The sequence below is a fragment of the Saprolegnia diclina genome (assembly GCF_000281045.1).
Source record: "Saprolegnia diclina VS20 unplaced genomic scaffold supercont1.45, whole genome shotgun sequence".
Lineage (NCBI taxonomy): Eukaryota > Oomycota > Saprolegniomycetes > Saprolegniales > Saprolegniaceae > Saprolegnia > Saprolegnia diclina.
Window position 1 is genome coordinate 219,609 of NW_008246112.1, and position 22,551 is coordinate 242,159.

A 22,551-nucleotide genomic window follows, 5' to 3' on the forward strand; every position below is an offset into this window, starting at 1 on the left:
ACGGATACGGAGCTGCCATTTGCACATTGACGACGATGGCCTCGCCTGTGCTTCGATCATCCGACCTCGTCGAAGTCATTGCGTCGTTCCAAGAAGGACTGCCGCAGGACTTGGCGGCTGTCCAGCGCCTCGCCGACGCTGTCGAGCTCACGCCGTGCTCGCCATACGCAAACTGTGAGCAAACGGGGTACCTCGCCCACGTCCCAGCCCGGTTCGCGTGCCTGCCGTACCTGGAGGGATACCCCCACCCGACAACCAAGCTGCGTCACCACGCGCTCTTTGTCTCGCCGCGCTTCTACGACCGTGCCCTCGCGCTCCATCTCTCGATCGTCGACGGTGATATGGCGCTCGTCGAGCGCTGGCTGCGATGGGATGCCTCGCTGTGTACGTCGGCGACGCTCGAGCTTGCTGCTGCTGCGTCCCAAGGTCCGATTCTGCGTCTCCTTTTTGAGCAGTTTGCTACGCTGGCCACGCCCAAGATGATGGACCTCGTCGCCATGTCAGGCGACCTGGTGCTTTTGCGTTGGCTCCACGAGGCAGGTGCAAAGTGCTCCACCGCCGCGATGGACGGTGCGGCCATGAACGGGCATGATGACGTAGCCGTCTTTCTGCACTCGATGCGGACCGAGGGCTGTACGATTGCGGCGGCAACCGCAGCAGCCATCAATGGCCATGCATCGATCGTTCGATTCCTTCTCGAGCAGCGCACCGAAGGCGTCAACCCGTCGCTTCGATTCCAAGTGCCACATGGGACGCACACGACGCGCAGTGTTCGTGGGGCGACGCACCTCGCGGCCGTCGACCTCGTCGCAGCCCGCGTCGAGCTGACAAACGCGGCCCTCCAATCGCTGGTGGAGAGAGCGGGGCTTGCGATCCTTCAACACGTCTACGTGCGGGGGTACCTAAAGAAGATGACCAAGCCATTCCTGGAGCTGGCAGTCGCCAAGCAAGACCACGCAATGCTGCGCTACGTCCTTCACTGCATTAACCAAGAGAATCTGCGACCATTCAGCGACGACGAGTGGCTGCCACGTGATGCGCCAAAGGAACCCTCATCGTTGGAGGCTTTACTTGCCGGCGGTGACAGTCCATTCAGCCGATGGGAACACTGCCAAGTGATGGAGCTCGCTGCTTTCAACGGCGACATGGCGTCGCTCGAGCTCTTGCACACGAGTCGCCTTCGCGCCGGGTCGGAGCATGCTATCGTCTACGCAGCCTACCGCGGCCACATGCACGTGCTCGAGTGGCTCCATCAAAACCGACGCGATGGCTGCAATGAAGACGCAATGGCGCTTGCGGCCGCCCGTGGCCACTTTGACGTCGTGCGCTGGCTTCACGAGGTCTACGGGGTTTGGCGGACGCCTGCTGCCTTGGCCACGGCGGTCTACACAGGTCACCTCGCGATGGTGACGTACCTCTTGGATGTGCCAACGGGCGGCGTCGACCGACAAAAAAAAGTTGCTAAAAACAGTGGCGTGTGCGCAGCGCTGCCAGAGCGAGATGGCTATCTTGGCAGCTCGCAGGGCGACTACGTCCGAGGGTCGCCAGCGCATTGGGCAGCGAGCCAAGGCCACCTTGAGATCTTGGAGCTGCTCGTCGCTCGTGGCTACGAGGTGCTACCGAGCGCAATGGACGCAGCTGTGGAAAATGGCCACTTGCACATCGTGCGCTACCTGCACGAGGGTCCGGAGCAGCGTTTTTGCAGCCGTCGACCCCTTGTGAATGCGATTTTGAAGACGCATGATAACACCGTCGCCTACGTCCTCTCGCGCCGCTGCTGGCAACTCGGTTCGGACAGCGTCGACATGGATTTGTACTGGCTGCTCGTGGCCACCGCACGCAGTGGACGCCTCGACATCTTGAAGCTTCTGAGCGATGCTTTACCGATACCAACGACGCTACCAGCTCGCGTCTCGGAGCGCATGATGATCAGAGCAGCGTCCTATAACCACCTCGACATGCTCCGGCATTTGCACGAAGTCGTCGGCTTGGAATGGACGCCTTTGGTTCACGAGGCAGCGATGCGCCGCGGATCCAAGAAGGTACTGCGCTACTTGCAGACGCTTGGGCCTCCGGCGACCTCCGTCTACGTCGTCGACGACCTTACGTTGTGGCAAGAGCACTATGACTTTATTCTCACCATGGAAACAGTCGACGGACACTGGCGTGCGAGACCCATGTACATACGCTAGCCGCGGAGGGCGGATAAAGAGGATTTAACATAGCCCGTCAGTATTATGGACGCTTGATATAGCTTAGATCTTGCGAGTGGAAGGAATTGTCCACCATGCACCTGGACTTGTTGGCGTCGATGAAACCTGCCCTTATCAACTCGCGCCAAGTGAACGGCACGCTTGTGCGCTCGCGTCCCGAGGTGGTTGTTGAAGTTAGAGTCGAGTGAATGGCTCCCAGCGATGCTGCCACGTCGTCATAGCTCCAACATGACGGGCGATGGCAGAGAAGACACGGCGAGTGCCAAGGTCAGACCGCGTTTTTGGAAACGTTGCAAATGATGAGGCTCTATTGATGCTGCTATGTATCGCTCCGTAGGGACATGATGGTCGTCTACGCTTCGTCACCGAGCGACTGGAGGGCCTTGATGGCCTTGGCCAGCTCCCGCACCAGCTTGGCAATCTCGGCCGCGTCCTTGGGCTTGGTCGCCGCTTCGAGCTGGCCGAGTGCCGTGTCCATTTTCTACGCAGCAAGAGGGTCGCGGCGCGACATCAACATGCGTCGTGTACCTCGTACAGGACGTCGATCGCCATGCGGTTCATCGCTGCAAAGTCAAACTCGTTGGGCACCGAGAGCGCGCGCCGCTTGGCCACTAGATGATCGCAATTCGATCTTCAGTTTCTCAAAGTCGGAACGTACGCGGCGACGTTGGCGGCGGGGGCGGCGTGTGCTTTGGCGCTACAACCGGGCTTGGCGGCGCCGAAGAGGCCTCCGAGACCGCCGAAGTCTCTGTCGTTGTCTGGGTGTGCGCCGCCATCTCTTCTTCGGTCATCACATACTGCTCGCAGTTGACGCAGTACATCTAATGCACGTAGACATTTGGAGGACGATGCATGGACAAGCGGCGAACCTGGCCTTCGCGGCTGCGCATCAATGGCATCAAGCACTCGGGCACGGGGCAATGTAAACCGAGCAGCGTCCAGCCCTACACGACCGGTGCTTCGACTCGAGAGAACTGATCGAGATGGCATAGTAGTACCTGCAGCATCTTTTCGCCCATCTTGGCGCTGGCCGCGTCGCGCTTCTTCTTCTTCTCGCGGTAGGCCGCCGCTTCGGCCTCGGACTCCTGCCATGGCGCCTCGACCTTGACAGCCTCAACCTTGGGCTCTGGCGCTTTGGGCTCTGGCACCTTGGTCGTCTCGTTCTTGGCAGCAAGCTCGGTGCTGAACCAGCGCTCGCACTTGACGCAGTAAACCTTGTGCGCTTGCTTCTTCGTGCTCATCAACGGCGTGTAGCACTCGTCGACGGGGCATGTCTCGGCGAGCAATGCCCAGCCGAGAAGCATCTTCTCCGACATGCGGTTGCTCACCATGTCACTCTCGCTCTACACAGCGCACGCATCACGAGGCCGCCCGGACGCGATGAGCGCAGCTCACCATTGCTGCTGCAAAGTCCTTTTATCCGGACAGCGCCGGATCGCACCGATTACAAGATAAAAGACCGTACTAAAAGAACGAAAAAGAAATAGAAAAAGAATGCGTTGGCACGATTTAGCGACGCCCGCCACGCTGCCGCGCGCTGAGCTCGAGGACGAGGTCCGTGTACATGTTGTAGTGGGCAAAGCTGAGCGAGTCCTTTAGGAAGCCAACGATCGGCGCCTTGACCTGCTGCTTGGCAATCGGCATCTTGGTGTGCTCCTACGGGCAATACGATCACGCTGGCGACTCGCAGAGGCAACGTACAAAGACAAACTGCTTGAGCTCGCGCACGCTGGCGCGAATGTCGACCTCGAGCGTGAGCACTTGGCCGTGGAGGGACCAGCCGTTCGGGTTTTCGGGCTCGTTTGCGACTTGCACGTGGAGGCGAATCGGCGCCTACGGTACCAGCATCATCGTCATGACGACTCTAGCTTCATCCATGGCGATGGCCTACCGGGTACGCTTCGGCAAACTCGTTCTCGGGCATGAGAATGACACCATCGACGCGCTGGCGCTTTGCAGCGGGCTCCTCGATCGGCGGAGGCGGCTGCATCGCCGGTGGCGGTGGCACCATGCCCATAAGGTGCGGTGGAGGCGGCGGCGGCATCATGCCTCCCGGCGGCAGCATGCCCATCGGTGGCGGTGGCGGCATCATGCCCATGGGCGGCGGTGGCGGCATCGAGGTCGGCGGCGGGGGCACCATACCCCCCGGGCGCGGCGGCTGGATGTGGTATGCGATCGGTGCCTGCGACCTTGTCTGCACCGGCAAGTACCCGCTGGCGGCCTCTTCGTTCTACATTCATGGTGTGAGGCGTCATGCGTGGCATCTCATTTGCTCACCGCATCACCGGTGTCGTCTTGGGACGGCGGCGCGTTGGAGGCCATCGCGGCCGTGAGCTTCGCCTCTTCTTCGGCCGACGACGAAAAGATATCCGAGCGCTTGGACGCGAACCGCTTGAAGTTGTCGGCGATGGCCGCGCCAGGCGCGAACGGGCTCTCTTTCTGCTTGTTCAAATGGCGCTGCGTCTCTTCCCGGTACTTGGGCGCCATGAGCAGAATGCGCATGTGCTCGTTCGCATCGGCCGTCGAGACCGCGTGGCCGTCGACACTCATCATGTTGACGGACGCGCCCGACGATGCGGCAGCCTTGGGGACATAGTTTTCGACAACCTATCCACATTGCATGTGATTAAGCGTATGGAGTTGGGAAATATGACCTTGAGCTCGGACGGCTGCTCGTCGTCCATGTCCATATCCATGTCCATGTCGTCGGGCTCGGCGGCGGCAGCGGACGGCGCCGACGTGGCTTGCGTCGTCGGGTCGTCTTCGAGGTAGTACGGGTTCGTTCCGTCGGTCACGAGGTCGCTGTCATCAAAGACGATCGTTTCGACAATGACAAAGTCGTGCCAGTCGATCTGCATGTAGGCGAGGCGCTCGGCGTCGCTCTCGGCTTCTTCCTTTTGCTTGGCTTCGTTCTCGATGCGCATAAACTCGAGCTTGTGCACGCAGCGATCGAGGACGCTCATGCGGTCGACGCCTTCGTCCAGTCGCTCGAGTAGCGGGTTGGCCTTCTTGCCGCGTTGCGCCTTGGCCGTGAGGATCTTGGCGTAGCTCTCGACGAGGAACGTAAAGTATGCAAAGAGCGGATGCACCGGGTTGATAAAGTCAAACTGCGGGTTGCGCTGCTCGCGCGTCGCGAGGCCAGAGAGGAACGCCTTGCCGCCGACGGCCGTAAACTGCGCGGTCAAGTACATGATCTCCTGGTCCTGCGCCGTGAGCGTCGGGTGCTTTTGCTTAAACTGCTCTTCGGCCGGCGGTCGCTTCTTGTCCGACTCGGAGAGGTTGCGCAGCGCCTTGCCAACCACGGCCTCGACAGGCTTGCGCTCGACAACTTCGACCGCGACGCCTTCCGGCTCGGGCACGGGCGCCGGCGCCGCGACTTCGACCGGCTTCTCGGGCTCGGCGGGCTTCTCGGGCTCGTTGAGCTGGCGCTCAAAGTCCTCGACCTTGTGCTCGTAGTACGCATGGTACGGGTCGCCTGTCTTGAGGAAGGAAAACTTGGCCGAGATGACTTCGCCGGCGATCTTGCGCTCAAAGGCGCGGCCGTTCTTGGCGACGAACTGCGCCGTCTTGTCGACGACGGCGCGGATGTCCGGCGGCGGGTAGATGATGCCCGTCACGCGCCCATGCACGACGCCCGTGTCCACGTCCACCTCGGAGCCGCCCATTCCAACTTGAAAATGCACCAAATTTCCGCCCACTTTGATTGGTGGAAAAGCAGCGCCAATCAAAAAGCAAAGCGCCAAGAATGCGCCATCGCCATCCTCCTCAGTACTGCGTCCGATAACCGCTGCAGCAACTTTGCATGCTCGGTTCCAAGGCGCCTGCATACAGTGCTATCTACTAACTAGTACTGGTAATAACTACTAAATCTATACTAACTCTCGCTGCCCGCAGCTGGTCTGGCGCGCCGCACCAGAAGCCTCCACAATTGCACTCGACTGATGGAATGAGCTGCGGCAATCGACGCCGACTGCTCGCGGCAAAGCCAGCCAATGCAGCGCACTCTGTACAGCAACTTGCGCTAGTAGTGTCGAGTTCATGGCGCGAGTACCCACGGTGCTGCTTCAGGCTAGCGGGTCGTTGAAGGTTGCAGATTTGAAGTTGCGTTGGCGGCGAGTGGGCGATCTTGATGCGACTTCTCCGACGCTCACTTGGTCGAGGGACATGATCTCGCCGGGTAGCACAATCCTGTATATTGTATAATGATGTACAATATTGTCGTACCAGTACAGAGTACTTGACAGCCACGCGCTGGCCTGCAGACCTTGCCACGCTGTCGATCTTTCTAGAAGCCTTGTGTTTTGTATAGTATACAAAAACCAAGTAATTCCGTGTCAGTGTATTGTGCGTCTTGTCTCGGAAACGGCAAGAAGCGGTGGTCATGACACGGTCCAAGCCCTTTAGCGGCAAGCAGAAGAAGCAGCAGGTACTGGAGCCAGCATGGGCGCCGAGGAGCCTCATGGCGTCTTTAGCTTCAGGCCAAGCGTGAGAAGGTCAAGGAATCCGAGTGGCGCCGCGCGCAGAAGGAAGAGGACGAGATCAAGCGGCGCATGCGCTCCGGCGACGGCGACGACGCGCAGATTTTTGACAACGCAGCCGCCGCCGCGCAGGTGTCGACGGACGTGGGCTTCTCGGGCGACTTGCGCACGATCTTTGCGAAAGAGCCGCAGTGGGCGGTCGACGAGCGCAAGAAGGACGCGACGCGGGCGCTGGAGCTCGCGCCGGACCGAGGCGACTCGCAGTCGATCTACGCATATGGGCTCACCGACGTCTCGAACCAGCCACCGATTCCAGTGCGGCCGCACTGGACCAAGGACACGGGTGCGGACGAGCTTGTGGCGCTCGAAGAAGATGCGTTCCGTGCGTGGCTTACGCACCTTCTCGATCTGTGCGAGAACCACAAGGCCGGTGCGATCAACGCGTACGAGCGGAACCTCCAGGTGTGGCGTCAGCTCTGGCGCGTGATTGAAAAGTCCAACGTGCTCGTGCACTTTGCCGACGCGCGCTGCCCGCTCCTGCATCTGAGCCACGCGCTCCTGGCGCACATTGCCGCTGACTACCCGCTCAAGCGCGTGCTCATCGTGCTCACCAAGGCGGATTTCGTGTCACCTGACCGCCTCGAGGCGTGGGTGACGTACGTTCGTCAGCGGTACCGCGTTCCCGTCGTCACCTACTCGCGCGACCGGTCCGACGACGACAACCTCGTCGTCCTCGAAGCCATTGGCGCGCTGAGCCGCGAGACCACGTGCACGGCAGGTCGTGACGACGAGCTCAACAACGGCACACTGACCGTCGGCCTCGTACGCCTCTGCAATATCTTGATACAAAGTTGATACAAATCTCGTCACCTAGGTCGGCGAACCCAACGTCGGGAAGAGTTCGTTCTTGAACGGGCTCTTTGGGAAGAAGCTCGTGTCGGTGTCGGCGACGCCAGGCCACACGAAGCACTTTCAAACCCACTTTTACGAGCACCCGAGTCGCCTCGGCCGGGATGACGTCTCGAAACTCTGCCTCTGCGACTGCCCCGGCGTCGTCTTTCCCCGCTTCAACATTCCCATGGCCCTCCAGGTGCGCGACTCGATCGAGGCGAGACCAACTAAAACCGACTAGATCCTCTTTGGGAGCTACCCGATCGCGCAGACGCGCGAGCCGTACAGTGCGATTCGGTTCATTGCTGAAAACTGCGTCCCGACCCTCGAAACCACATACAAGCTCAAGAAGGTCGACGAGGACGACGGTGCGTCTGATGGTGGTATGACTTAAGACCTGAGAACGACTGCGTGCTCTTAGACTGGTCGCCGTACACACTGGCCGAAGCATATGCGCAACAGCGCGGGTTCCACGTCAAGGGCGGCAAACTCGACGTCTTCCGCGCCGCCAACCTGCTTCTCCGCGACACGTTGAACGGGAAAAAGGTGATTCTGAGCTTCCCGCCGCCGCTGGATGCAGCGCCCGTGTCACTCTAACAGCCCGTTCATCGACTAAACTAAAAGGACTATCTTATCAGTAGTTAATATATATAATACATCCAGACTCACTCGCTCATGCCTTGCGAATGCCGGACGCCTTTCGCGGTGACGACGCGGCCGACGTCGTGGGCGACGGCTTGGTGAGCAGCCGGTCGTTTGTGATGCGGTTGGTGCGGGGCACAAAGGTGCAGTGCCGCAGCTCGCGTTCGAGCTTGAGCTTCTCGAGCTTGGCATGGCGCTTCTTGATGTAGTCGGGGTCGTACAGCCGGCTCGAGGCCGAGAGGCCTTGTGTGATGTCGGTCTGGGCGCTGGCCGCGCTGCCGTTGCTACCGACCGACTCTTTCGACGACGCGGGATAGTACGGCTGCGGAATGCCCGTGTGTTTGACGTTCGTGCGCGGCTTGAACGGGCAGTTCATGTTGCGCTGGCGCTCCTTGTGCAGCGTCATGCGCAGATCGCGGTCCTGGAGGTGGTTGGGCTGGTACAAGCGCGAGAAGACTGCACCGCCATCGGTTTTCACGGAATATTTCGAGCCGCGCGACGTGCGCGAGTGCGACGAGCTGCAGATCGAGCTCTGGTCGCGGTCGAGGGCGTGGAGCGGCGCGCGTGGCAGCCGCGAGACGTTTTCTTGTGTCAGCGCTGCAATGCGGCGAGGCTCGACATTGGGCGACATGCGTCCGGCGGCGTTGCTATGGCGAGGAATGAGTGGCGACGGGATGCGCGACGAGGTGCGCTCCGGCGACGACACGTCGAGGTACTTGGCCTTCTTGGTCGCGGCCGTCGGCGAGAAGAGCTGCGGCGGGCTCGTCACGTCGGGCGCGGACGCGCGGTGGGGCGTGACGGGCGCGGGGCTCTGCGGTGGCGGCGTCGCATACTCGTTCGAGTCGACGTGCGTGTCCGAGTAGGCGCGCAGGAGCGGCGAGGGCGGCTGGAGCGACGGCGAGATCGAGACGGGGCGGTCGCGCGGCCGCTGGCGCATGGTCTTCCAGCGCTGCTCGAGGCGCGCGAGGTTCTCGCGGAGGTCGTCGACGGTCGACGGCGCCGACATGAGCACGTAGTCGTCCATCATCTTGGCGGTGTTACTGTATCTGCCACTCGCCACCCGAGTACTGTGTGCTTTTCTTTGCGTGGGACGGTGCGCGAAGTGGGCGCGTGACGCAGCGGCCTTGCTTCTGGCACCCGACGTACCGTAGAATTTGTGAAACCCACGCTCGGCTTTGACTTGCATTTTGTATACCAGTCGCTGCTCCTTGAACCGGCTGCCACGCTCGGAAATTTCAAGCCTGCGCGCCGTGCTTCTTTCGCAGTCGCCATACAAAGTCCAAGTACTTTCCGAGTGTACCTGCGCGGATGGCCCACGACGACCAACTTCAGATTTCACCAAAGTGGCACACCTCGCCCCTCACATGCACGCGACGGAGCACGAGAGGATGGGCACCAAGTAGCCAAGTCGGTTGAGCTCGAGCTCGAGATGGAGCTCGACGAGGCGGAAGAGGCGGCGAAGGTGGTATCTTTTCTTTGAGTTTGCACTTTGCATGGGAGGATCTCGGAGGCTCTGAGCAATCAACGACGGCGCCCACGTCTCTTGGGCAAGAAACCACACCAACCCACGCACGCGAGTCAAGGTGTAATTCACCAGCGTCCGGTGACATGCGCGGTGTAATTGCCCGGGGCAAGAGAGACGCGCGTGCAAAGCAACACGAGAATCAGAGCGATCACACGCTTCATAGAGCGATCTCGGGTTCGCGCCTGATAGGCCGTGTTAGGTGCCGCACGCGTGCGTGGCGATCGGCCGTGGTTTCGCTGCCGCTATCACTCGAAATTTCGCAGCCCAACCTCTGCCCACCTCTGCGAACTGTGGCGAGCGACCTCTGCATCTCGGCACCTCGGATCCGCTCGTCATTTGCATTCAACCGTGAGGGAGGAACGACGTCGAGACGAGCAGCGAGGCAGCCGTAATCAGGGACACGGCCCTTCTTTAACGCGGCTTTAACGGCCCGCAGCGACGCGGACGCGCTGGCTTTGCAGCGCGAAGCGCCTGCCTTCCCACCTTTCTTGGAGCTATCGCATCTATGGAGTCACCACGTTTGCGCCCATTGCACGCGGCGAACGTCGGCGGTCGGCAGCCGCGGCGGTGCAGTCTCGCGCGGTTTATACTCGCACCAACTTGTGTTTAAACGTGTTTGCCCCATCCGGTTGAAGTCCGGATAGTTTTGTGTTCCGGATACGGGCGCGCAGGGTTTGCCAGCCCTCCGATTCCTCATATTTTCACGCCGGGTGACTGTCATGAGCCGCAACTTGATCCTCCGCGTCGGCCGCTCCATGAGCCGATCGATGCAAGCACCCCGCCTTGTGGGCGGCCGCGCGCCCATGCGCATGTTCTCTACGGCCGACGAGATCATCGTCAACGTGCCGTCGATGGGCGACTCCATCTCGGAGGGCACCGTCGTCAGCCTCAAGAGTACGTCGACTGACGTCGCCCAATCAGATCGCTGATGGCATGGCTGTAGGCGTCGGTGACTACGTGCATGCGGACGAAGCTGTTGTTGTGCTCGAGACGGACAAGGTTCGCCGTCGTCATGGCATTCCCGACGAGCTCATGTGGTATCTAGGTCAGCGTTGACGTCAACGCGCCCCATGGCGGCTTGATCACGAGCATCTTGGCCAGCATCGACGATGTGGTCAACGTTGGTGCGCCCTTGTTCACGCTCGACAAGGCGGCTCCTGGTAGGCCTTCAATCACATCGATACCCCGCGCTCATAAATGATGCGCAGCTCCGATTGCCAAGGCGGCCCCGGCTGCGGCTGCCCCTGTCGTGCCCACGCCTGCTGCGGCGCCGGCGACTCCTGCCCCGGCTGCTGCCAAGGCGCCCGCCCCCAAGAAGCCGGAAACGGCGGCGGCCCCTGCCCCGACGGCTGCGCCTGTTGCTGGCAAGTTTAACCGCACCGAGACGCGCGTACACTTACACTCTCGAGTGCGCGTTCGGTGGCTTATGCAGCAGCTGTAGGTCAAGATGAGCCACCTCCACCTGCGCAGCAACCAGCGCATGAAGGACACGCAGGACACGGCGGCGGTCCTCACGACCTTCCAGGAAGTACGTGCTTTGTCATCATCTGCGTGCATCTCAAAGTGGCGTTTGTGCAGGTCGACATTGGCAACTTGATGGCGCTTCAGAAGGAGCTCGGCGAGACGTTCGAGAAGACGCACAAGGTCAAGCTCGGCTTCCTCTCTGCCTTTGTCAAGGCCAGCGCCATGGCACTCCAAAAGGTCCCGGCCATCAACGCTTGTACGTCGTCTTGGTGTGGCTCTTGTGTCTCATGCATCGTAGCGATCGACGACGAGGCCAAGGACATTGTCTACCACGAGTACGCCGACATCAACGTCGTCGTTGCGACCGAGAAGGGGTACTCATGCCATGTCTTTTGGACGCATTTGCGACACGTACCGTAGTGTCACGACGCCTGTGCTCCGCAACGTCGAGTCGCTCTCGATGGCCGACATTGAGCGCTCGCTCACGGACCTCGGCGCCAAGGTACCCTTAACAATTGGTCGTAGCGATCCTCAATCACTCTATCTTGACTAGGCGGAGGAAGGCTCGCTTGCGATCGAGGACATGGCCGGTGGCACCTTTTCCATTGCAAACGGCGCCGTCCAGGGCTCGCTCCTCAGCACGTCGATCCTCCATGCGCCGCAGTCGGCCATCATGAGCCTCCACGGCATCCAGAACCGCGCCGTGTACCACGACGGCAAGGTCGTGTCGCGCCCGATGATGTACATCTCGCTCTCGTACGACCACCGCTTGATTGACGGCCGGGAAGGGGTCACGTTCCTCAAGACGGTCGCCGACGCCGTCAGCGACCCGCGCCGCCTCCTCCTCGAAATTTAGACCCGATACACAACCACATCCCTGTGCTACAGTATTGATGCCACATCCTCGTCTTGCTCTTTTCGAGACGCTTCGGCGACACGCATGCTGGGCTCTACATGGGTATCACATGAAGCCGGGCGAAGGACTGCGAGTACGAACGGCCATGACGGATGCGACGAGGATGAAGCGCCTGCGCTGCTGTGTGGAAGCAGCCAAGCTTCACGCGTTGGACGTACTGGAGCTCAGGTAGCGGCAGAGCTGTACACAAAACACTCGGAGTTGGCAACAAGAAGATTTCATTACGCTGCCTCGTACGACAAAACTACTAGTTCTTACGCGGCCTTGCGGACCGGCGACATGGCAAACGACATGTTGGGGTTGATGTGGCTCTTGATGCCGAGCGCTTCGAGCGCCAAGTGCGCCGCCTTCTGGCCCGAGATCATCATGCCGCCAAAGGTGGGGCCCATGCGCGGCGCGCCGTCGAGCTCGGCCACTTCCATACCGGCGACAATCATGCCGGGGACGATCTCCTTGGTGCCGGCGACAATCGCGTCTTCGGCCGCGCCCATGTCGAGCGGGCCCATGCCGGGGATGTTCTCGACCATGCCGATGTTCTGGAGGCGCTTGACGCCCGAGGCGCCCATGGGGCCGTCGTGGCCGCACGCGCTGATCAAGACCTTGCCTTCCATGACGTTCGGGTCCATGCACGACTGCGTGCCGTGGTTGAGGGTCACGAGCGTCCAGTTGGTGACGACACCGCCGACGCGACCGTTCTTGATGATGAGATCTTCGATGGCCGTCGCGTTGAAGAGCTTGATGTTGTCGGCCTTGAGCACCTTGGACATGACGGTCGACGTGAAGAGCGCCGCGTGCTTGATGACGACGTGGTCTTCCTTGACGTCGTACGGGATCTCGAGCTCGTCCAAAAAGTGGTGCGCGGGCTTGCGGACAATCATGGACGAGAAGAGCTGGCCGCCGAGCCACGCGCCGCCGCCGGGCGCGACGCTTTGCTCAATGATGGCGACGCGGATGTTTGGGTACTTGGAGAGTTCGTACGCGGCGCAGAGGCCGGCGGACCCGGCGCCCGCGATGATGACATCCGAGTCCGCAAAGTCGTACATGTCCTTCATGTAACGGGTGGTCATTTCGCGGGACACCTCCGCCTCCTTGACAGGGCTACGCACATGCGTTAGGTGGGCATCGCTCGATGCGTCGGTCGCCTACGCAAAGGTGTAGCCGTCGAAGGGCGTCGAACGCGCGTTGTTGGCCTTTTGCCACGCTTCGTCCGGAACCCGTCCATTGCCGGCGCGGACAATCTTGGGCGCATGCGGGCCCACAGTGGACATGCAGCGAGCAGCGAGCGACGAGCGGGCGAGGGCGAACATGATGATGGTTAGGCTGCTGCCAGGACAAGACACGTATTGAGCTCCAAGTACATCACAGCAGTCCCTCCGCCGGTTTTACCCGGATCAGGTGAAAAGGGTATGATCTCAGCGACCCGCGGGCTGGGCATGTTCACGGAAGAGGAGGACTCCTCTTCCATGGGCCCACCCGCGAGAAGCACCCCTCGCTGGTTCAGACAATCGACGACTATCGACTACGCATCGACTAACTAGACTAGAAGCACTACCTGAAAATGGACGTGCGCGACGGGCGGCAAATTCTCGAATGCCGACGTCCGCACCTTTTGAAATGCTTGTCGTGGATTGGCCCATCGCTCGAGTATACTCAGTTCCAGTCTAAAAACGTGTCCCATCGCACCCAGGGAGCTGACTACCTCTGACAACGCATGTTATAGTCGCGCGGCCAGTGCATTTGTGGTCGTTGGGGGTTAAACAACCTTTGACAATGCATACAGTGAAACGACTGGTGGGGAATAAAAACGACGCACGCAATTTAAATCCAACATTGATAGTTGCATACAATTACCTTGCACGTTGTATGTTGCGGGCGTATTTTTATTCGAGTACCGAGGCACAGCGCATTAAAATACATCGAAACCAATGTTGAAGTTGAAGAAGTTGGATGAACCAACGCGAAGATTTCGCGCTCCGGAGTTGCTGCCTCTCTGGAAGACGACGGTAGTCCAACGTGGCAGGCGGCCAGCCGTGACAGAGCCGCTCGTCCAAGGCACGAGAACCTTATTATTATCTATCAGGTGGTACTATAGCAGTGTGCTATGCTTTGTGGGGCAGCAACGGCGTATGCACGTTGAGAGGCAACGGTGCTTCGTCGCTGACGTCGTCAGCGACCATGGCAAAGACGTCATGGTCGCCCGCCCAGCAGTGAAAGATAAGGCCTCCGGTCGTCAAGATGACGGCCGCGATCAGAAACACGAGGTCCCAGTTGCCGCTGCGCTGGAGGATCTCGCCCGTGAGAATGTTGCCGAAAATGCCAGGCAGCGTTGCAATCGTGTTGCTGATGCCCATGACCTACACAAGCAGTGAGTACATCCTAACGCCATGCCACGTGAGCCAAGAGTACGTACGTGACCAGCGTGACGCGGCGCCACGTCCAGCATGTTGACCCAGTACCCGGACGCCGCGGCGCGGGACAAGAAGAGCGTCAGCGAGAGGAGAGCGACGGCCGAGACCGTCGACGAGGCAAAACGCAGCACGTAGAGGCACACGGCCGAGCCGACGAGACCGAATCCGTTCGTGATTTTGCGCACGGTGACGAGACGCATGCCGTGTGCAATGAGCCGGTCCGAGAGCCAGCCCCAAAAGAGAATCCCGGCGTATCCTGCAAGGTACGGGATCGCCGCGGCGACGCCGCTCGAGGCGAGATCGAGATGCAGTTGGAGGCGAAGGTACTGAGGAATCCACCCGAGCAAGATGTACCAGCCATAGTTGTACGCGAAATGGCTCGCGTAAATGGCCCACAGCGCTTTCGACGAGAAGAACGCGCGCCACGGAAGCTCGACGACCACAGTATGGGGCGTGCCAAACTCCTTGGCCGCGGCCGTGTGGCGCGTGGCGAGAATGAGCTCCCGCTCGTCGTCCGAGATGCGCGGGTCGTCCTCGGGTCGGCTGGCGCCGCGCCAAGAAAAGACGACAAGCCAGAGCGTGCTGAGGCCGCCAAAGAAGAAGAAGATCGCCGGGTACCCCCACGAGGCCATAAGCAGCGGCGCGACAAACATGGAGAAGACCGTGCCGAGGTCCATGCCGCTGGCAATGTGCGCGTTGAGGCGACTGCGCTCGGGAATTGGAAACCACGACGAGGCAAAGTTGTGCATGCACGGAAAGACGATGCCTTCGCCGAGGCCCATGCCGGCGCGGACAAGCCAGAGCAGGATGGGCGAGGTAGCGCAGGGCACCGTGAGCACGTCAAAGCACGTCCAGAGCGCGACGCCGCCGAGGAGCACGGCCTTGGGGCCGACCTTGCTCGAGAGCCACGCGCCAAAGTACTGCGTGCAAATGTAGCCATAGAAGAAAGCCGAGAGCACATGACCCTGGATACCGTGGTCGGCTTGGAACGCGGGAATCGCGACGCCAATGTTGGTACCTAGACGAGGGTTGCAGGAAGATGCTTGTCGAGTTCGACGTACGATCGGCGTAGCAGAGGAGCGTGCCAATGGCACAGAGCGCCGCCATCTCGTAGCGCCGGGGCACGGTCATGAGTCAATCAGTCGCGTCCAGCAATACTATATGGAAGTGGTCCATTCGCGGCTCGTCCCACAGCAGAAGCCACAACTTCAACCGATCAAGCTCCATCGACTACACCGTCGACTAAAAATCGGCGATCGACTAGAACTCAGTTGGATTCGACTTGCCCGTAACCGTACCGGTAGCCATTGCGGTTTCAAGGTTGCGAGGATCCTACAAATGCCTTCCATAAGTCGAGATTGCAAGGCGCTTGTTGACACGAGCCCACACGGCTCTTCTATGCAACGTCCTTTGCTCAGTCCTGCTGTCCATCTTCTGCGCTGGCGTCAGCGATGACGTGGCGTCCAGCGCCAGCGCGCCGAATCGGTTCAAGAAATGCATTGTCGCAGGTATCTAATGTCACAGGTTTCGAAGCGATCATGTCTCGGAGGTTTCTGTCTTTAATATCGCGATGCCAATTTGTATTTAGAATTTGTATTGAGATAGGCCCGTGGGCATAAAAAAGAAAACCTCTGAGAACCAATGGATCCTTCGAATCTTGCCAATGACGCCACGCGGGGTAGGGGAGGGACCTTGGCCACAGAACGCTCACTTTGCAACTTGCACCTTCTTCGCAAAATGGCCAACCCTATCGTCTTCTTCGACATGACCGTCGGCGGCGCGCCCGCGGGCCGCATTGAGTTTGAGCTCTTCGCCGACAAGGTCCCGAAGACGGCCGAGAACTTCCGCGCGCTCTGCACGGGCGAGAAGGGCGTCGGCCGCTCGGGCAAGCCGCTCCACTTCAAGAACTCGGGCTTCCACCGTGTGATCCCCAACTTCATGTGCCAGGGCGGTGACTTTACGCGCGGCAACGGCACGGGCGGCGAGTCGATCTACGGCGAGAAGTTCGAGGACGAAAACTTCCTCCTCAAGCACAAGGGCGAGGGCATCCTCTCGATGGCCAACGCCGGCCCCAACACGAACGGCTCGCAGTTCTTCATCTGCACGGTCGAGACCGCCTGGTTGGACGGCAAGCACGTCGTCTTTGGCAAGGTCATCAAGGGCATGGACATCGTCAAGAAGATTGAGGGTGTCGGCTCGCAGTCGGGCCAGACCAAGAAGCCCGTCGTCGTCGCCGACTGCGGTCAGCTCTAAATGCTCCCACGCGCTCTTAATGACACAATTATTCCTTGAAAAACACATCCGCAGCGTGCCTATAGGATTACGCCTGGCGCATGAGCGACCGCATGCGCGCGTCGAAGTCGGGCAGCTCCTTGAACGACGGAAAGTAGTTGACGTCGATCACAAGGTGCTGTCCCGTACGCGCGTCGATGATCACGTCAAACCCAAAGAGTGACAGCTGGGTCGCTGCTTGGATGGCACGGCCGATCGCGTGCAGCGACTCGGTCAACGCAGCGCTGATGGCCGACGACGGCGTCGCGACGACGGGCGCCGGCGCGATCGCAAACGACGCTGCCGTTGGAAACGGGCTCTGCGTGTCAAACTCGACCGACTTGGCGCCGCCACGTTCGAGGTTGGGCAGCGAGACACGCTCAGAGACGAGGATCGTCGGGCCGAGGACATAGCCCTTGTAGAGCCGCCCATCATGGTTGACAAATTCCTGTGCAGCATCATGAGAACAACAAAGTACTGCTAAACGTAGCGTACCTGGAAGAGCAATGGACCGTCCACAGCGAGCGCTTCGACGTCCTCGACGCACGAAATGACTTTCATCATGTGGGAGGCATCCGTGCCTAGTAGACGACGATGATGATGTCCATCCAGCTTGAGAACGTACCGCAGGCTTCGAGGGACTTGACGATCACGGGAAGTGAAAACGCGCCAGCAGCGACTTGAGCGAGAAAGGCGCGCTTGTCGTCCGGCGACGCAATGATCGCGTGGTTTGGAATCGAGAACGGAAGCCCGGACGTGGACGCGAGCGTAGCCAGCATCGCGCAGACGTCGCGCCGGTTGGTGAGCAACCGAACGCCAGCGAGCGGGTCCACAATGCGCACATGCGGGTGCTTTTGAATGTACTTGTTCATAATGGCCATGTTCTTGATGGCGGCGATATCGCCGAGCGTCTCAAAGATCATGTCGTGGGCTAGCTTGTGCAGAAGCACGTCGAAGGCGCCGAACTTGGTGGTGATGTCCTCGACGCTCGAGACCACGTCGAGGTCGATGTGGACAAAGTGAACGCCATCGGCCTGACTGCGCAGCAGCTCCTGCATGCGCCCATTGCGCGTCTTCTTGAGCGGCAAGATGACCCCGACACAGACGACCGTGGGGCGCTCCATCGTCGGCGATTGCATCCTTGGGCAAAAATCTTATTAGGACTTTTGGGCGTGTTGTGCGGCCCGCCCGTGAAGCTCGCTAAACGCACGCCACTAAGATATCGTTCTCGGTGAACGCGTCTGAGTTTATAGTCTTGAACTCAAGACAGTACGGTACTTGCAAATGGAAATCGGCTTGGCAATATGAGCAATGCCCCCCATGAGCGGTGATTCGAGGCTGCAAGGAGCAAATCCCAGCATGACGATGCCAGGTGGCGTGTGCCTAGCCATTATTTTATTATTGTACTGTGACTTGTATATTGTATGTTCGTTTTGATCTAGGATTTAAGTTTAAAGTAGGTGTCAAGTAGGACTTTGTGCAAGGAAGCGCGCACGCCCAGCGGCCCCGTCCTCGCCATCACTTGCCAAGATGCTTCGACCGCTTCGCTGCATGGGCCTGCGCCACCGTCTCGTGCGCCGTCTCTCGACTGCTCCGGCGCTGCCGTACTCGTGGGCGACCTCCGATAACGTCGACCGGTCTCTCTGCTGCGACCCCTTTCTCCAGCCGAGCGATCTCCAGGTCATGACCGAAGTGATCTCCGAGGACGACGAGCAGCGCCTTGCGGACGAAGCCGCGACCCTCCTTCGTCGGCGGCGCTACGAGACAGATCATTGGGACCAAGTCATCGTCAACTTCAAAGAGATGGAGACGACCAAGTGGAGCGCAGGTACACCCACCACCTTCAACGTCGGGAAGGCGCTTACATGTAGTCTTCGTAGAGGCCAAGGCCATCTTGGCGCACTTGCGGTCGCTGTCAGTGATGCCACCGCAACTGACGTACTTTCCAACCGTCCATGTCATCGACCTCGCCGAAGCGGGGTACATCAAGCCCCACGTCGACTCGATCAAGGTTCACGACCTTCCTGGTGTGTCACCGCTGATCGCTGATCTGTAGTTTTCCGGCCAAATCGTCGCTGGCATTAGCTTGCTCTCGCCGTCTGTGATGCGCTTCAAAGAAGAGGTTGGGCCGTCGCAGCTCGATGCGCTCCTGCCGCGCCGATCGTTCTACTGCATGAGGTAGCTGTCGATAGCAGCATTATCGTATCCTCACACGCGTCGTAGTGGCGGTGTCCGCTACCGCTACACGCACGAGATCCTGCCGGGCCACCAGACGTTTCAAGGCCGCGACGTCGAGCGCACACGGCGTATCTCGATCATGTTTCGTGACGTCTTTGACGAGACCGCCAAGTCCATCTCCGATGACATGCTGCAAATCGCTGCGAGTCGGACTTCGTAGATTGCGACAGCCCTAACAACACCCACTAGATAGATAAAGGGCCCTTGACACTACTTGCCCCTGTGCCATCCTATTCTTGATCGCAACGTCACGACTGTCCTTGCCCCAACGAGCATGGCCGTGGGAAGAATGCACTGCTTGATTCGGCGTCGTACTGAGCCCCTAATCACCTCGTACTTGACTGCTACGAGTGCTTGAGCTTCTTCAGGGCCTCGTCGCTGGTATCCTGCGAGCGCTTCTTGCCGCGGGTGCAGCCTTCGGTGGCGACTAGAGAAAGCACGACAGTACACATCATCGCCGTGCGAAGCAGACACGTATACTACCTCATTGCTACGATCAGCTTCATCGTGGATCGCGGAAGGGACGCTGAGGTTCACGTCCACGGCCGTGTTTTCTAAAACATAGTACGTAAGCAAGCGATAAGCGATCGCTGGCTACCAATGTTGTCGGCCCCAGTGCCCATGGGCGGGCAAAGGAGGCTGACCCACACGATCATTTCTGCGGAGAGCTTGCGGATGCACTCGGTGCGGTTGGGGCTGCCTCGCTCGGCTTGACGCAACAGTTCGTGATGGCCTTGCGACTACCGCTTCGAAGACAACGCCAGACAAAGGGAGGCCGTACTCCCAAACACCGGCGTGTGTACTACGAGACAAATAGGAAACTAAAGCTAGTATTCTAGGCCACGTGCTGCGACTGGGTCGCGACGTCCCGGCCAAATTGGCTGCGGACCGCTTCTTTGCCCCATCCGAGGCGCCCCGTTTCTTAGGACGCACCAAGATCACGCTGCCGATCGTCCTGCACCGCGACCTCCAGTCGCTGACGCCGCCACAGTCGCTGGAGGACCTTGACACACTGCGTAGCTTTGCCGCCGACCGCGACGCCTGGAAAGATTTGACCGACCGTGTCGTCACGGGCCGCACCCGCGGCCACAAGCGTCGTAGGGCGACGACAGAAGAGCCAGACGAGCCCCCGCGCCGCCGCCTGCGCAGCCACGGCCCGGCGAGCGAATGAAGAAGAAGGAGATTGCTAGTCTCTACGTAGGCGAAGTCTTTGTGTGATTATGAAGATAACGCGAAACACGTTCATATGTATATAAAGCTAGCTGACTGCTTGAGCCCTGCTGTCAACCATCGTGGCGGGAATGGTGTTCAGGCCGCAGCCGCTGTCCGGCACACACGGTACGTCAAGGACGCTGTTGAGCGTCAAAGCCATGTGGCCTTCGCTGCCCGAAAGAAGCTGGCCGAGACCAGAGGCTCGAAGGTGACTCAACTTGGTCTTCTTCTTGTCACCGCCCCGTTGCCCTCGTTGCCGCCTTGTTTGCTGCCGTCGCCGCCTCCGCCACGACGACTGCTCTTCCAGTTCTTCTTGACGGCAATCGCCTTCTGCTTGGCGCTCGAACTCGGGCAGTCCCGCAATTTGTGCTTCTTGCTGCCGCAGTGCCAGCACGGACGTTCCGTGCCATCGTTCTTGCGTTCTTGTCGCACTGGCGGCTTGTTGTCCTTCTGCTTCAACTTGCGCTTCTTCTTCTTGCGCACACCTTGCTGCTCCTTGTGCGACGGTTTCTCGTCTTCGCCGGACGACTCCTTGTCACGAAGACGCTTCGTCTTGGGGCTCCACGACTTGTAAAAAAATGCCCGCTTGAGGATGATCTTCTCAAGGTGCTGAAGGCCAGCTTGATTGTTGACAGCCAGCTTCTCTTCGAGCAGCTGCATCACGTCCGTCTCAAGCTCTTGAGGACGGAGCCGTTGAATGAGCGCCTTGAAGATATTGGCCTTGAGCTTGCTGTTCTGCAGCTTGTCACTGAGGCCATTGTCTTCAATTGCTTGGTCGGCCTTGAAAAGGAAATTGCTGACCCGCGCGCGAACGTCTTCTTCGCCGTAATCGAGCTCGAGCGAGGTGAAGATCTTGTCGTACGTGAGCACCGCTTGGTTGGCCCGCGTGTCGATGATGGCGTTGATTTGTTCCCAAAGCTTCTCTTCGGGCACGTTCTGCAGGTTGTAGTCGTCCCAGAGGTCCCACGAGGTCTTCATCAGGAACTCGAGATACCCCACCGGTGTGAACGAGTCACGGACCGGAACACACGTCGCTGCGTAACTCCGGTTGGTTTGCTGACACTCGCGCCGCATGGAGGTCTCGTATTCGAGGCGCGCCCGCTTCCACGCGACCACGTCACGACGGGCGATGCTCTTGAACTCCGGGTGCACAAGCTGCGAGAGCACGACGACGCCACTCATCGCCATCGCCGCTTGTCCTGGAGCCGCCATCGTGTTGCGACCCGAGATCTTCTTCTTGAGCGAGTAGTGGTCGCTAAAGTCGACTTTGTGTGACCGCTTCCGCTTCGAAAACAACGCCAGAAAAAGGGAGGCCGTACTCCCAAACACCGGCGTGTGTACTACGAGGCAAATAGGAAACTAAAGCTAGCTGACTGCCCGAGCCCTGGCCACAGGCTCCTGTACAGTCCCATCCCAACGGTCTTCCGGTAGGACGATCTACTGATAGATTGATACAAACACATCGCCTTGTCTCGACCAAGTGGTTCGAGAGCTGTGCGGATATGAATATCCAGTGCTCAACCACTGTTTGAGGCATCTACTGCCACAGTTGGACCAGTTACGCGCATGGGTTACGCGTCTAGGTTCGCTGGGACGCACGCTCTTCGCGCGTCGCATTCGGCCACATGACCTCCAGGATCGTATCCAAACAGCCCCAAAGGCTCGTTGCGATAACGAGCTCAATGTCCTGACGCAGCATCCACTTGGCAGTGCCCTACTCCATGCCTTCAGCATGCGACTGCGAGGTGAGAATGATGTGAACCTTGTAGTCGAGCTTGCCCGACCCCGTTACGCTATCGAGCCGCGCAGTCGCTGCTACGAACGTGGCGAACTGTCGCGTGCGTCGGCGTACCATCGGGCAGTGTGGTGCGCGGGGTGCGCCGCTACGTTCACTAGAACCATGAGACACGAGCAGGTGGCAGCACAGAGCACCTCGTCGGCCATCCCGTCGGCGGCCACGCCATGTGCCGTGTTCGTCTCTGCCAGAGGCGGTGCATGAGATCCTCCTTCGTGGGTCAGCTTTGATGGGGTAGTCGTAGGCTGCACCTGGATATGCTCCGAGCCCATTCTGCACTGACGTTACCGATACTGTGGGGTGTAGCTGCACAAGCGCTGTGGTGGACTCTGTCAGCTGCAACCCTGACCGCAACCTGTTGGGACAGATAGATCTTCAAGATCGTCCGACTAGGTTCTACGTACGCCAGCCTTCCTCGTCGCTTCGCAGGCCACTGTATAGCTCGTTTGGCATCGTATTGCTGTTCTGGCTGCTACGAATCCACGCCTGCTCTTGCGC

At 59.7% G+C, this 22,551-nt stretch overlaps 12 protein-coding genes across 12 annotated transcripts; 5 read left to right on the forward strand and 7 right to left on the reverse strand.

Moving 5' to 3' along the window:
• Positions 1-35: 35 nt before the first annotated feature.
• Positions 36-2,241, forward strand: SDRG_11900 (hypothetical protein; the record flags this gene model as incomplete). The annotated part of the gene is made up of 1 exon (XM_008617954.1): positions 36-2,241. One exon carries the CDS (start codon positions 36-38, stop codon positions 2,190-2,192), a length of 2,157 nt encoding a protein of 718 aa, XP_008616176.1. The 3' UTR covers positions 2,193-2,241.
• A 239-nt stretch (positions 2,242-2,480) lies between these two features.
• On the reverse strand, positions 2,481-3,642 carry SDRG_11901 (hypothetical protein). Its single transcript, XM_008617955.1, has 6 exons — positions 3,609-3,642; positions 3,212-3,556; positions 3,083-3,157; positions 2,872-3,034; positions 2,742-2,824; positions 2,481-2,694 (listed from the first exon to the last, which is right to left on the reverse strand). Exons 1-6 carry the CDS (start codon positions 3,609-3,611, stop codon positions 2,566-2,568), a joined length of 798 nt encoding a protein of 265 aa, XP_008616177.1. The 5' UTR covers positions 3,612-3,642; the 3' UTR covers positions 2,481-2,565.
• Positions 3,643-3,673: 31 nt separating this feature from the next.
• SDRG_11902 (hypothetical protein) lies at positions 3,674-5,901 on the reverse strand. The gene is made up of 5 exons (XM_008617956.1): positions 4,868-5,901; positions 4,491-4,820; positions 4,105-4,443; positions 3,915-4,046; positions 3,674-3,869 (listed from the first exon to the last, which is right to left on the reverse strand). Exons 1-5 carry the CDS (start codon positions 5,876-5,878, stop codon positions 3,723-3,725), a joined length of 1,959 nt encoding a protein of 652 aa, XP_008616178.1. The 5' UTR covers positions 5,879-5,901; the 3' UTR covers positions 3,674-3,722.
• Positions 5,902-6,559: 658 nt separating this feature from the next.
• On the forward strand, positions 6,560-8,258 carry SDRG_11903 (hypothetical protein). The gene is made up of 5 exons (XM_008617957.1): positions 6,560-6,639; positions 6,686-7,513; positions 7,566-7,781; positions 7,824-7,950; positions 8,004-8,258. Exons 1-5 carry the CDS (start codon positions 6,595-6,597, stop codon positions 8,177-8,179), a joined length of 1,392 nt encoding a protein of 463 aa, XP_008616179.1. The 5' UTR covers positions 6,560-6,594; the 3' UTR covers positions 8,180-8,258.
• On the reverse strand, positions 8,187-9,489 carry SDRG_11904 (hypothetical protein). Its single transcript, XM_008617958.1, has one exon. It carries the CDS (start codon positions 9,408-9,410, stop codon positions 8,256-8,258), a length of 1,155 nt encoding a protein of 384 aa, XP_008616180.1. The 5' UTR covers positions 9,411-9,489; the 3' UTR covers positions 8,187-8,255.
• Positions 9,490-9,822: 333 nt separating this feature from the next.
• On the forward strand, positions 9,823-12,591 carry SDRG_11905 (hypothetical protein). Its single transcript, XM_008617959.1, has 9 exons — positions 9,823-10,643; positions 10,693-10,748; positions 10,795-10,909; positions 10,958-11,139; positions 11,191-11,277; positions 11,328-11,469; positions 11,512-11,587; positions 11,634-11,715; positions 11,767-12,591. The coding sequence occupies exons 1-9, from the start codon at positions 10,469-10,471 to the stop codon at positions 12,067-12,069; spliced, it is 1,218 nt and encodes a 405-aa protein (XP_008616181.1). The 5' UTR covers positions 9,823-10,468; the 3' UTR covers positions 12,070-12,591.
• Positions 12,331-13,709, reverse strand: SDRG_11906 (thiamine biosynthetic enzyme). The gene is made up of 2 exons (XM_008617960.1): positions 13,276-13,709; positions 12,331-13,227 (listed from the first exon to the last, which is right to left on the reverse strand). The coding sequence occupies exons 1-2, from the start codon at positions 13,434-13,436 to the stop codon at positions 12,384-12,386; spliced, it is 1,005 nt and encodes a 334-aa protein (XP_008616182.1). The 5' UTR covers positions 13,437-13,709; the 3' UTR covers positions 12,331-12,383.
• Positions 13,710-14,074: 365 nt separating this feature from the next.
• Positions 14,075-15,853, reverse strand: SDRG_11907 (hypothetical protein). The gene is made up of 3 exons (XM_008617961.1): positions 15,599-15,853; positions 14,540-15,555; positions 14,075-14,483 (listed from the first exon to the last, which is right to left on the reverse strand). The coding sequence occupies exons 1-3, from the start codon at positions 15,666-15,668 to the stop codon at positions 14,229-14,231; spliced, it is 1,341 nt and encodes a 446-aa protein (XP_008616183.1). The 5' UTR covers positions 15,669-15,853; the 3' UTR covers positions 14,075-14,228.
• A 384-nt stretch (positions 15,854-16,237) lies between these two features.
• SDRG_11908 (peptidyl-prolyl cis-trans isomerase) lies at positions 16,238-16,837 on the forward strand. Its single transcript, XM_008617962.1, has one exon. It carries the CDS (start codon positions 16,275-16,277, stop codon positions 16,788-16,790), a length of 516 nt encoding a protein of 171 aa, XP_008616184.1. The 5' UTR covers positions 16,238-16,274; the 3' UTR covers positions 16,791-16,837.
• A 20-nt stretch (positions 16,838-16,857) lies between these two features.
• Positions 16,858-17,947, reverse strand: SDRG_11909 (hypothetical protein; the record flags this gene model as incomplete). Its single annotated transcript, XM_008617963.1, has 3 exons — positions 16,858-17,256; positions 17,304-17,389; positions 17,434-17,947. The coding sequence occupies 3 exons, from the start codon at positions 17,945-17,947 to the stop codon at positions 16,858-16,860; spliced, it is 999 nt and encodes a 332-aa protein (XP_008616185.1).
• Positions 17,948-18,268: 321 nt separating this feature from the next.
• On the forward strand, positions 18,269-19,393 carry SDRG_11910 (hypothetical protein). Its single transcript, XM_008617964.1, has 4 exons — positions 18,269-18,636; positions 18,689-18,819; positions 18,865-18,986; positions 19,032-19,393. The coding sequence occupies exons 1-4, from the start codon at positions 18,339-18,341 to the stop codon at positions 19,204-19,206; spliced, it is 726 nt and encodes a 241-aa protein (XP_008616186.1). The 5' UTR covers positions 18,269-18,338; the 3' UTR covers positions 19,207-19,393.
• SDRG_11911 (hypothetical protein) lies at positions 19,391-22,222 on the reverse strand (the record flags this gene model as incomplete). Its single annotated transcript, XM_008617965.1, has 9 exons — positions 19,391-19,473; positions 19,541-19,600; positions 19,645-19,786; positions 20,008-20,187; positions 20,335-20,442; positions 20,496-21,598; positions 21,858-21,972; positions 22,021-22,150; positions 22,191-22,222. The coding sequence occupies 9 exons, from the start codon at positions 22,220-22,222 to the stop codon at positions 19,391-19,393; spliced, it is 1,953 nt and encodes a 650-aa protein (XP_008616187.1).
• Positions 22,223-22,551: the final 329 nt, after the last annotated feature.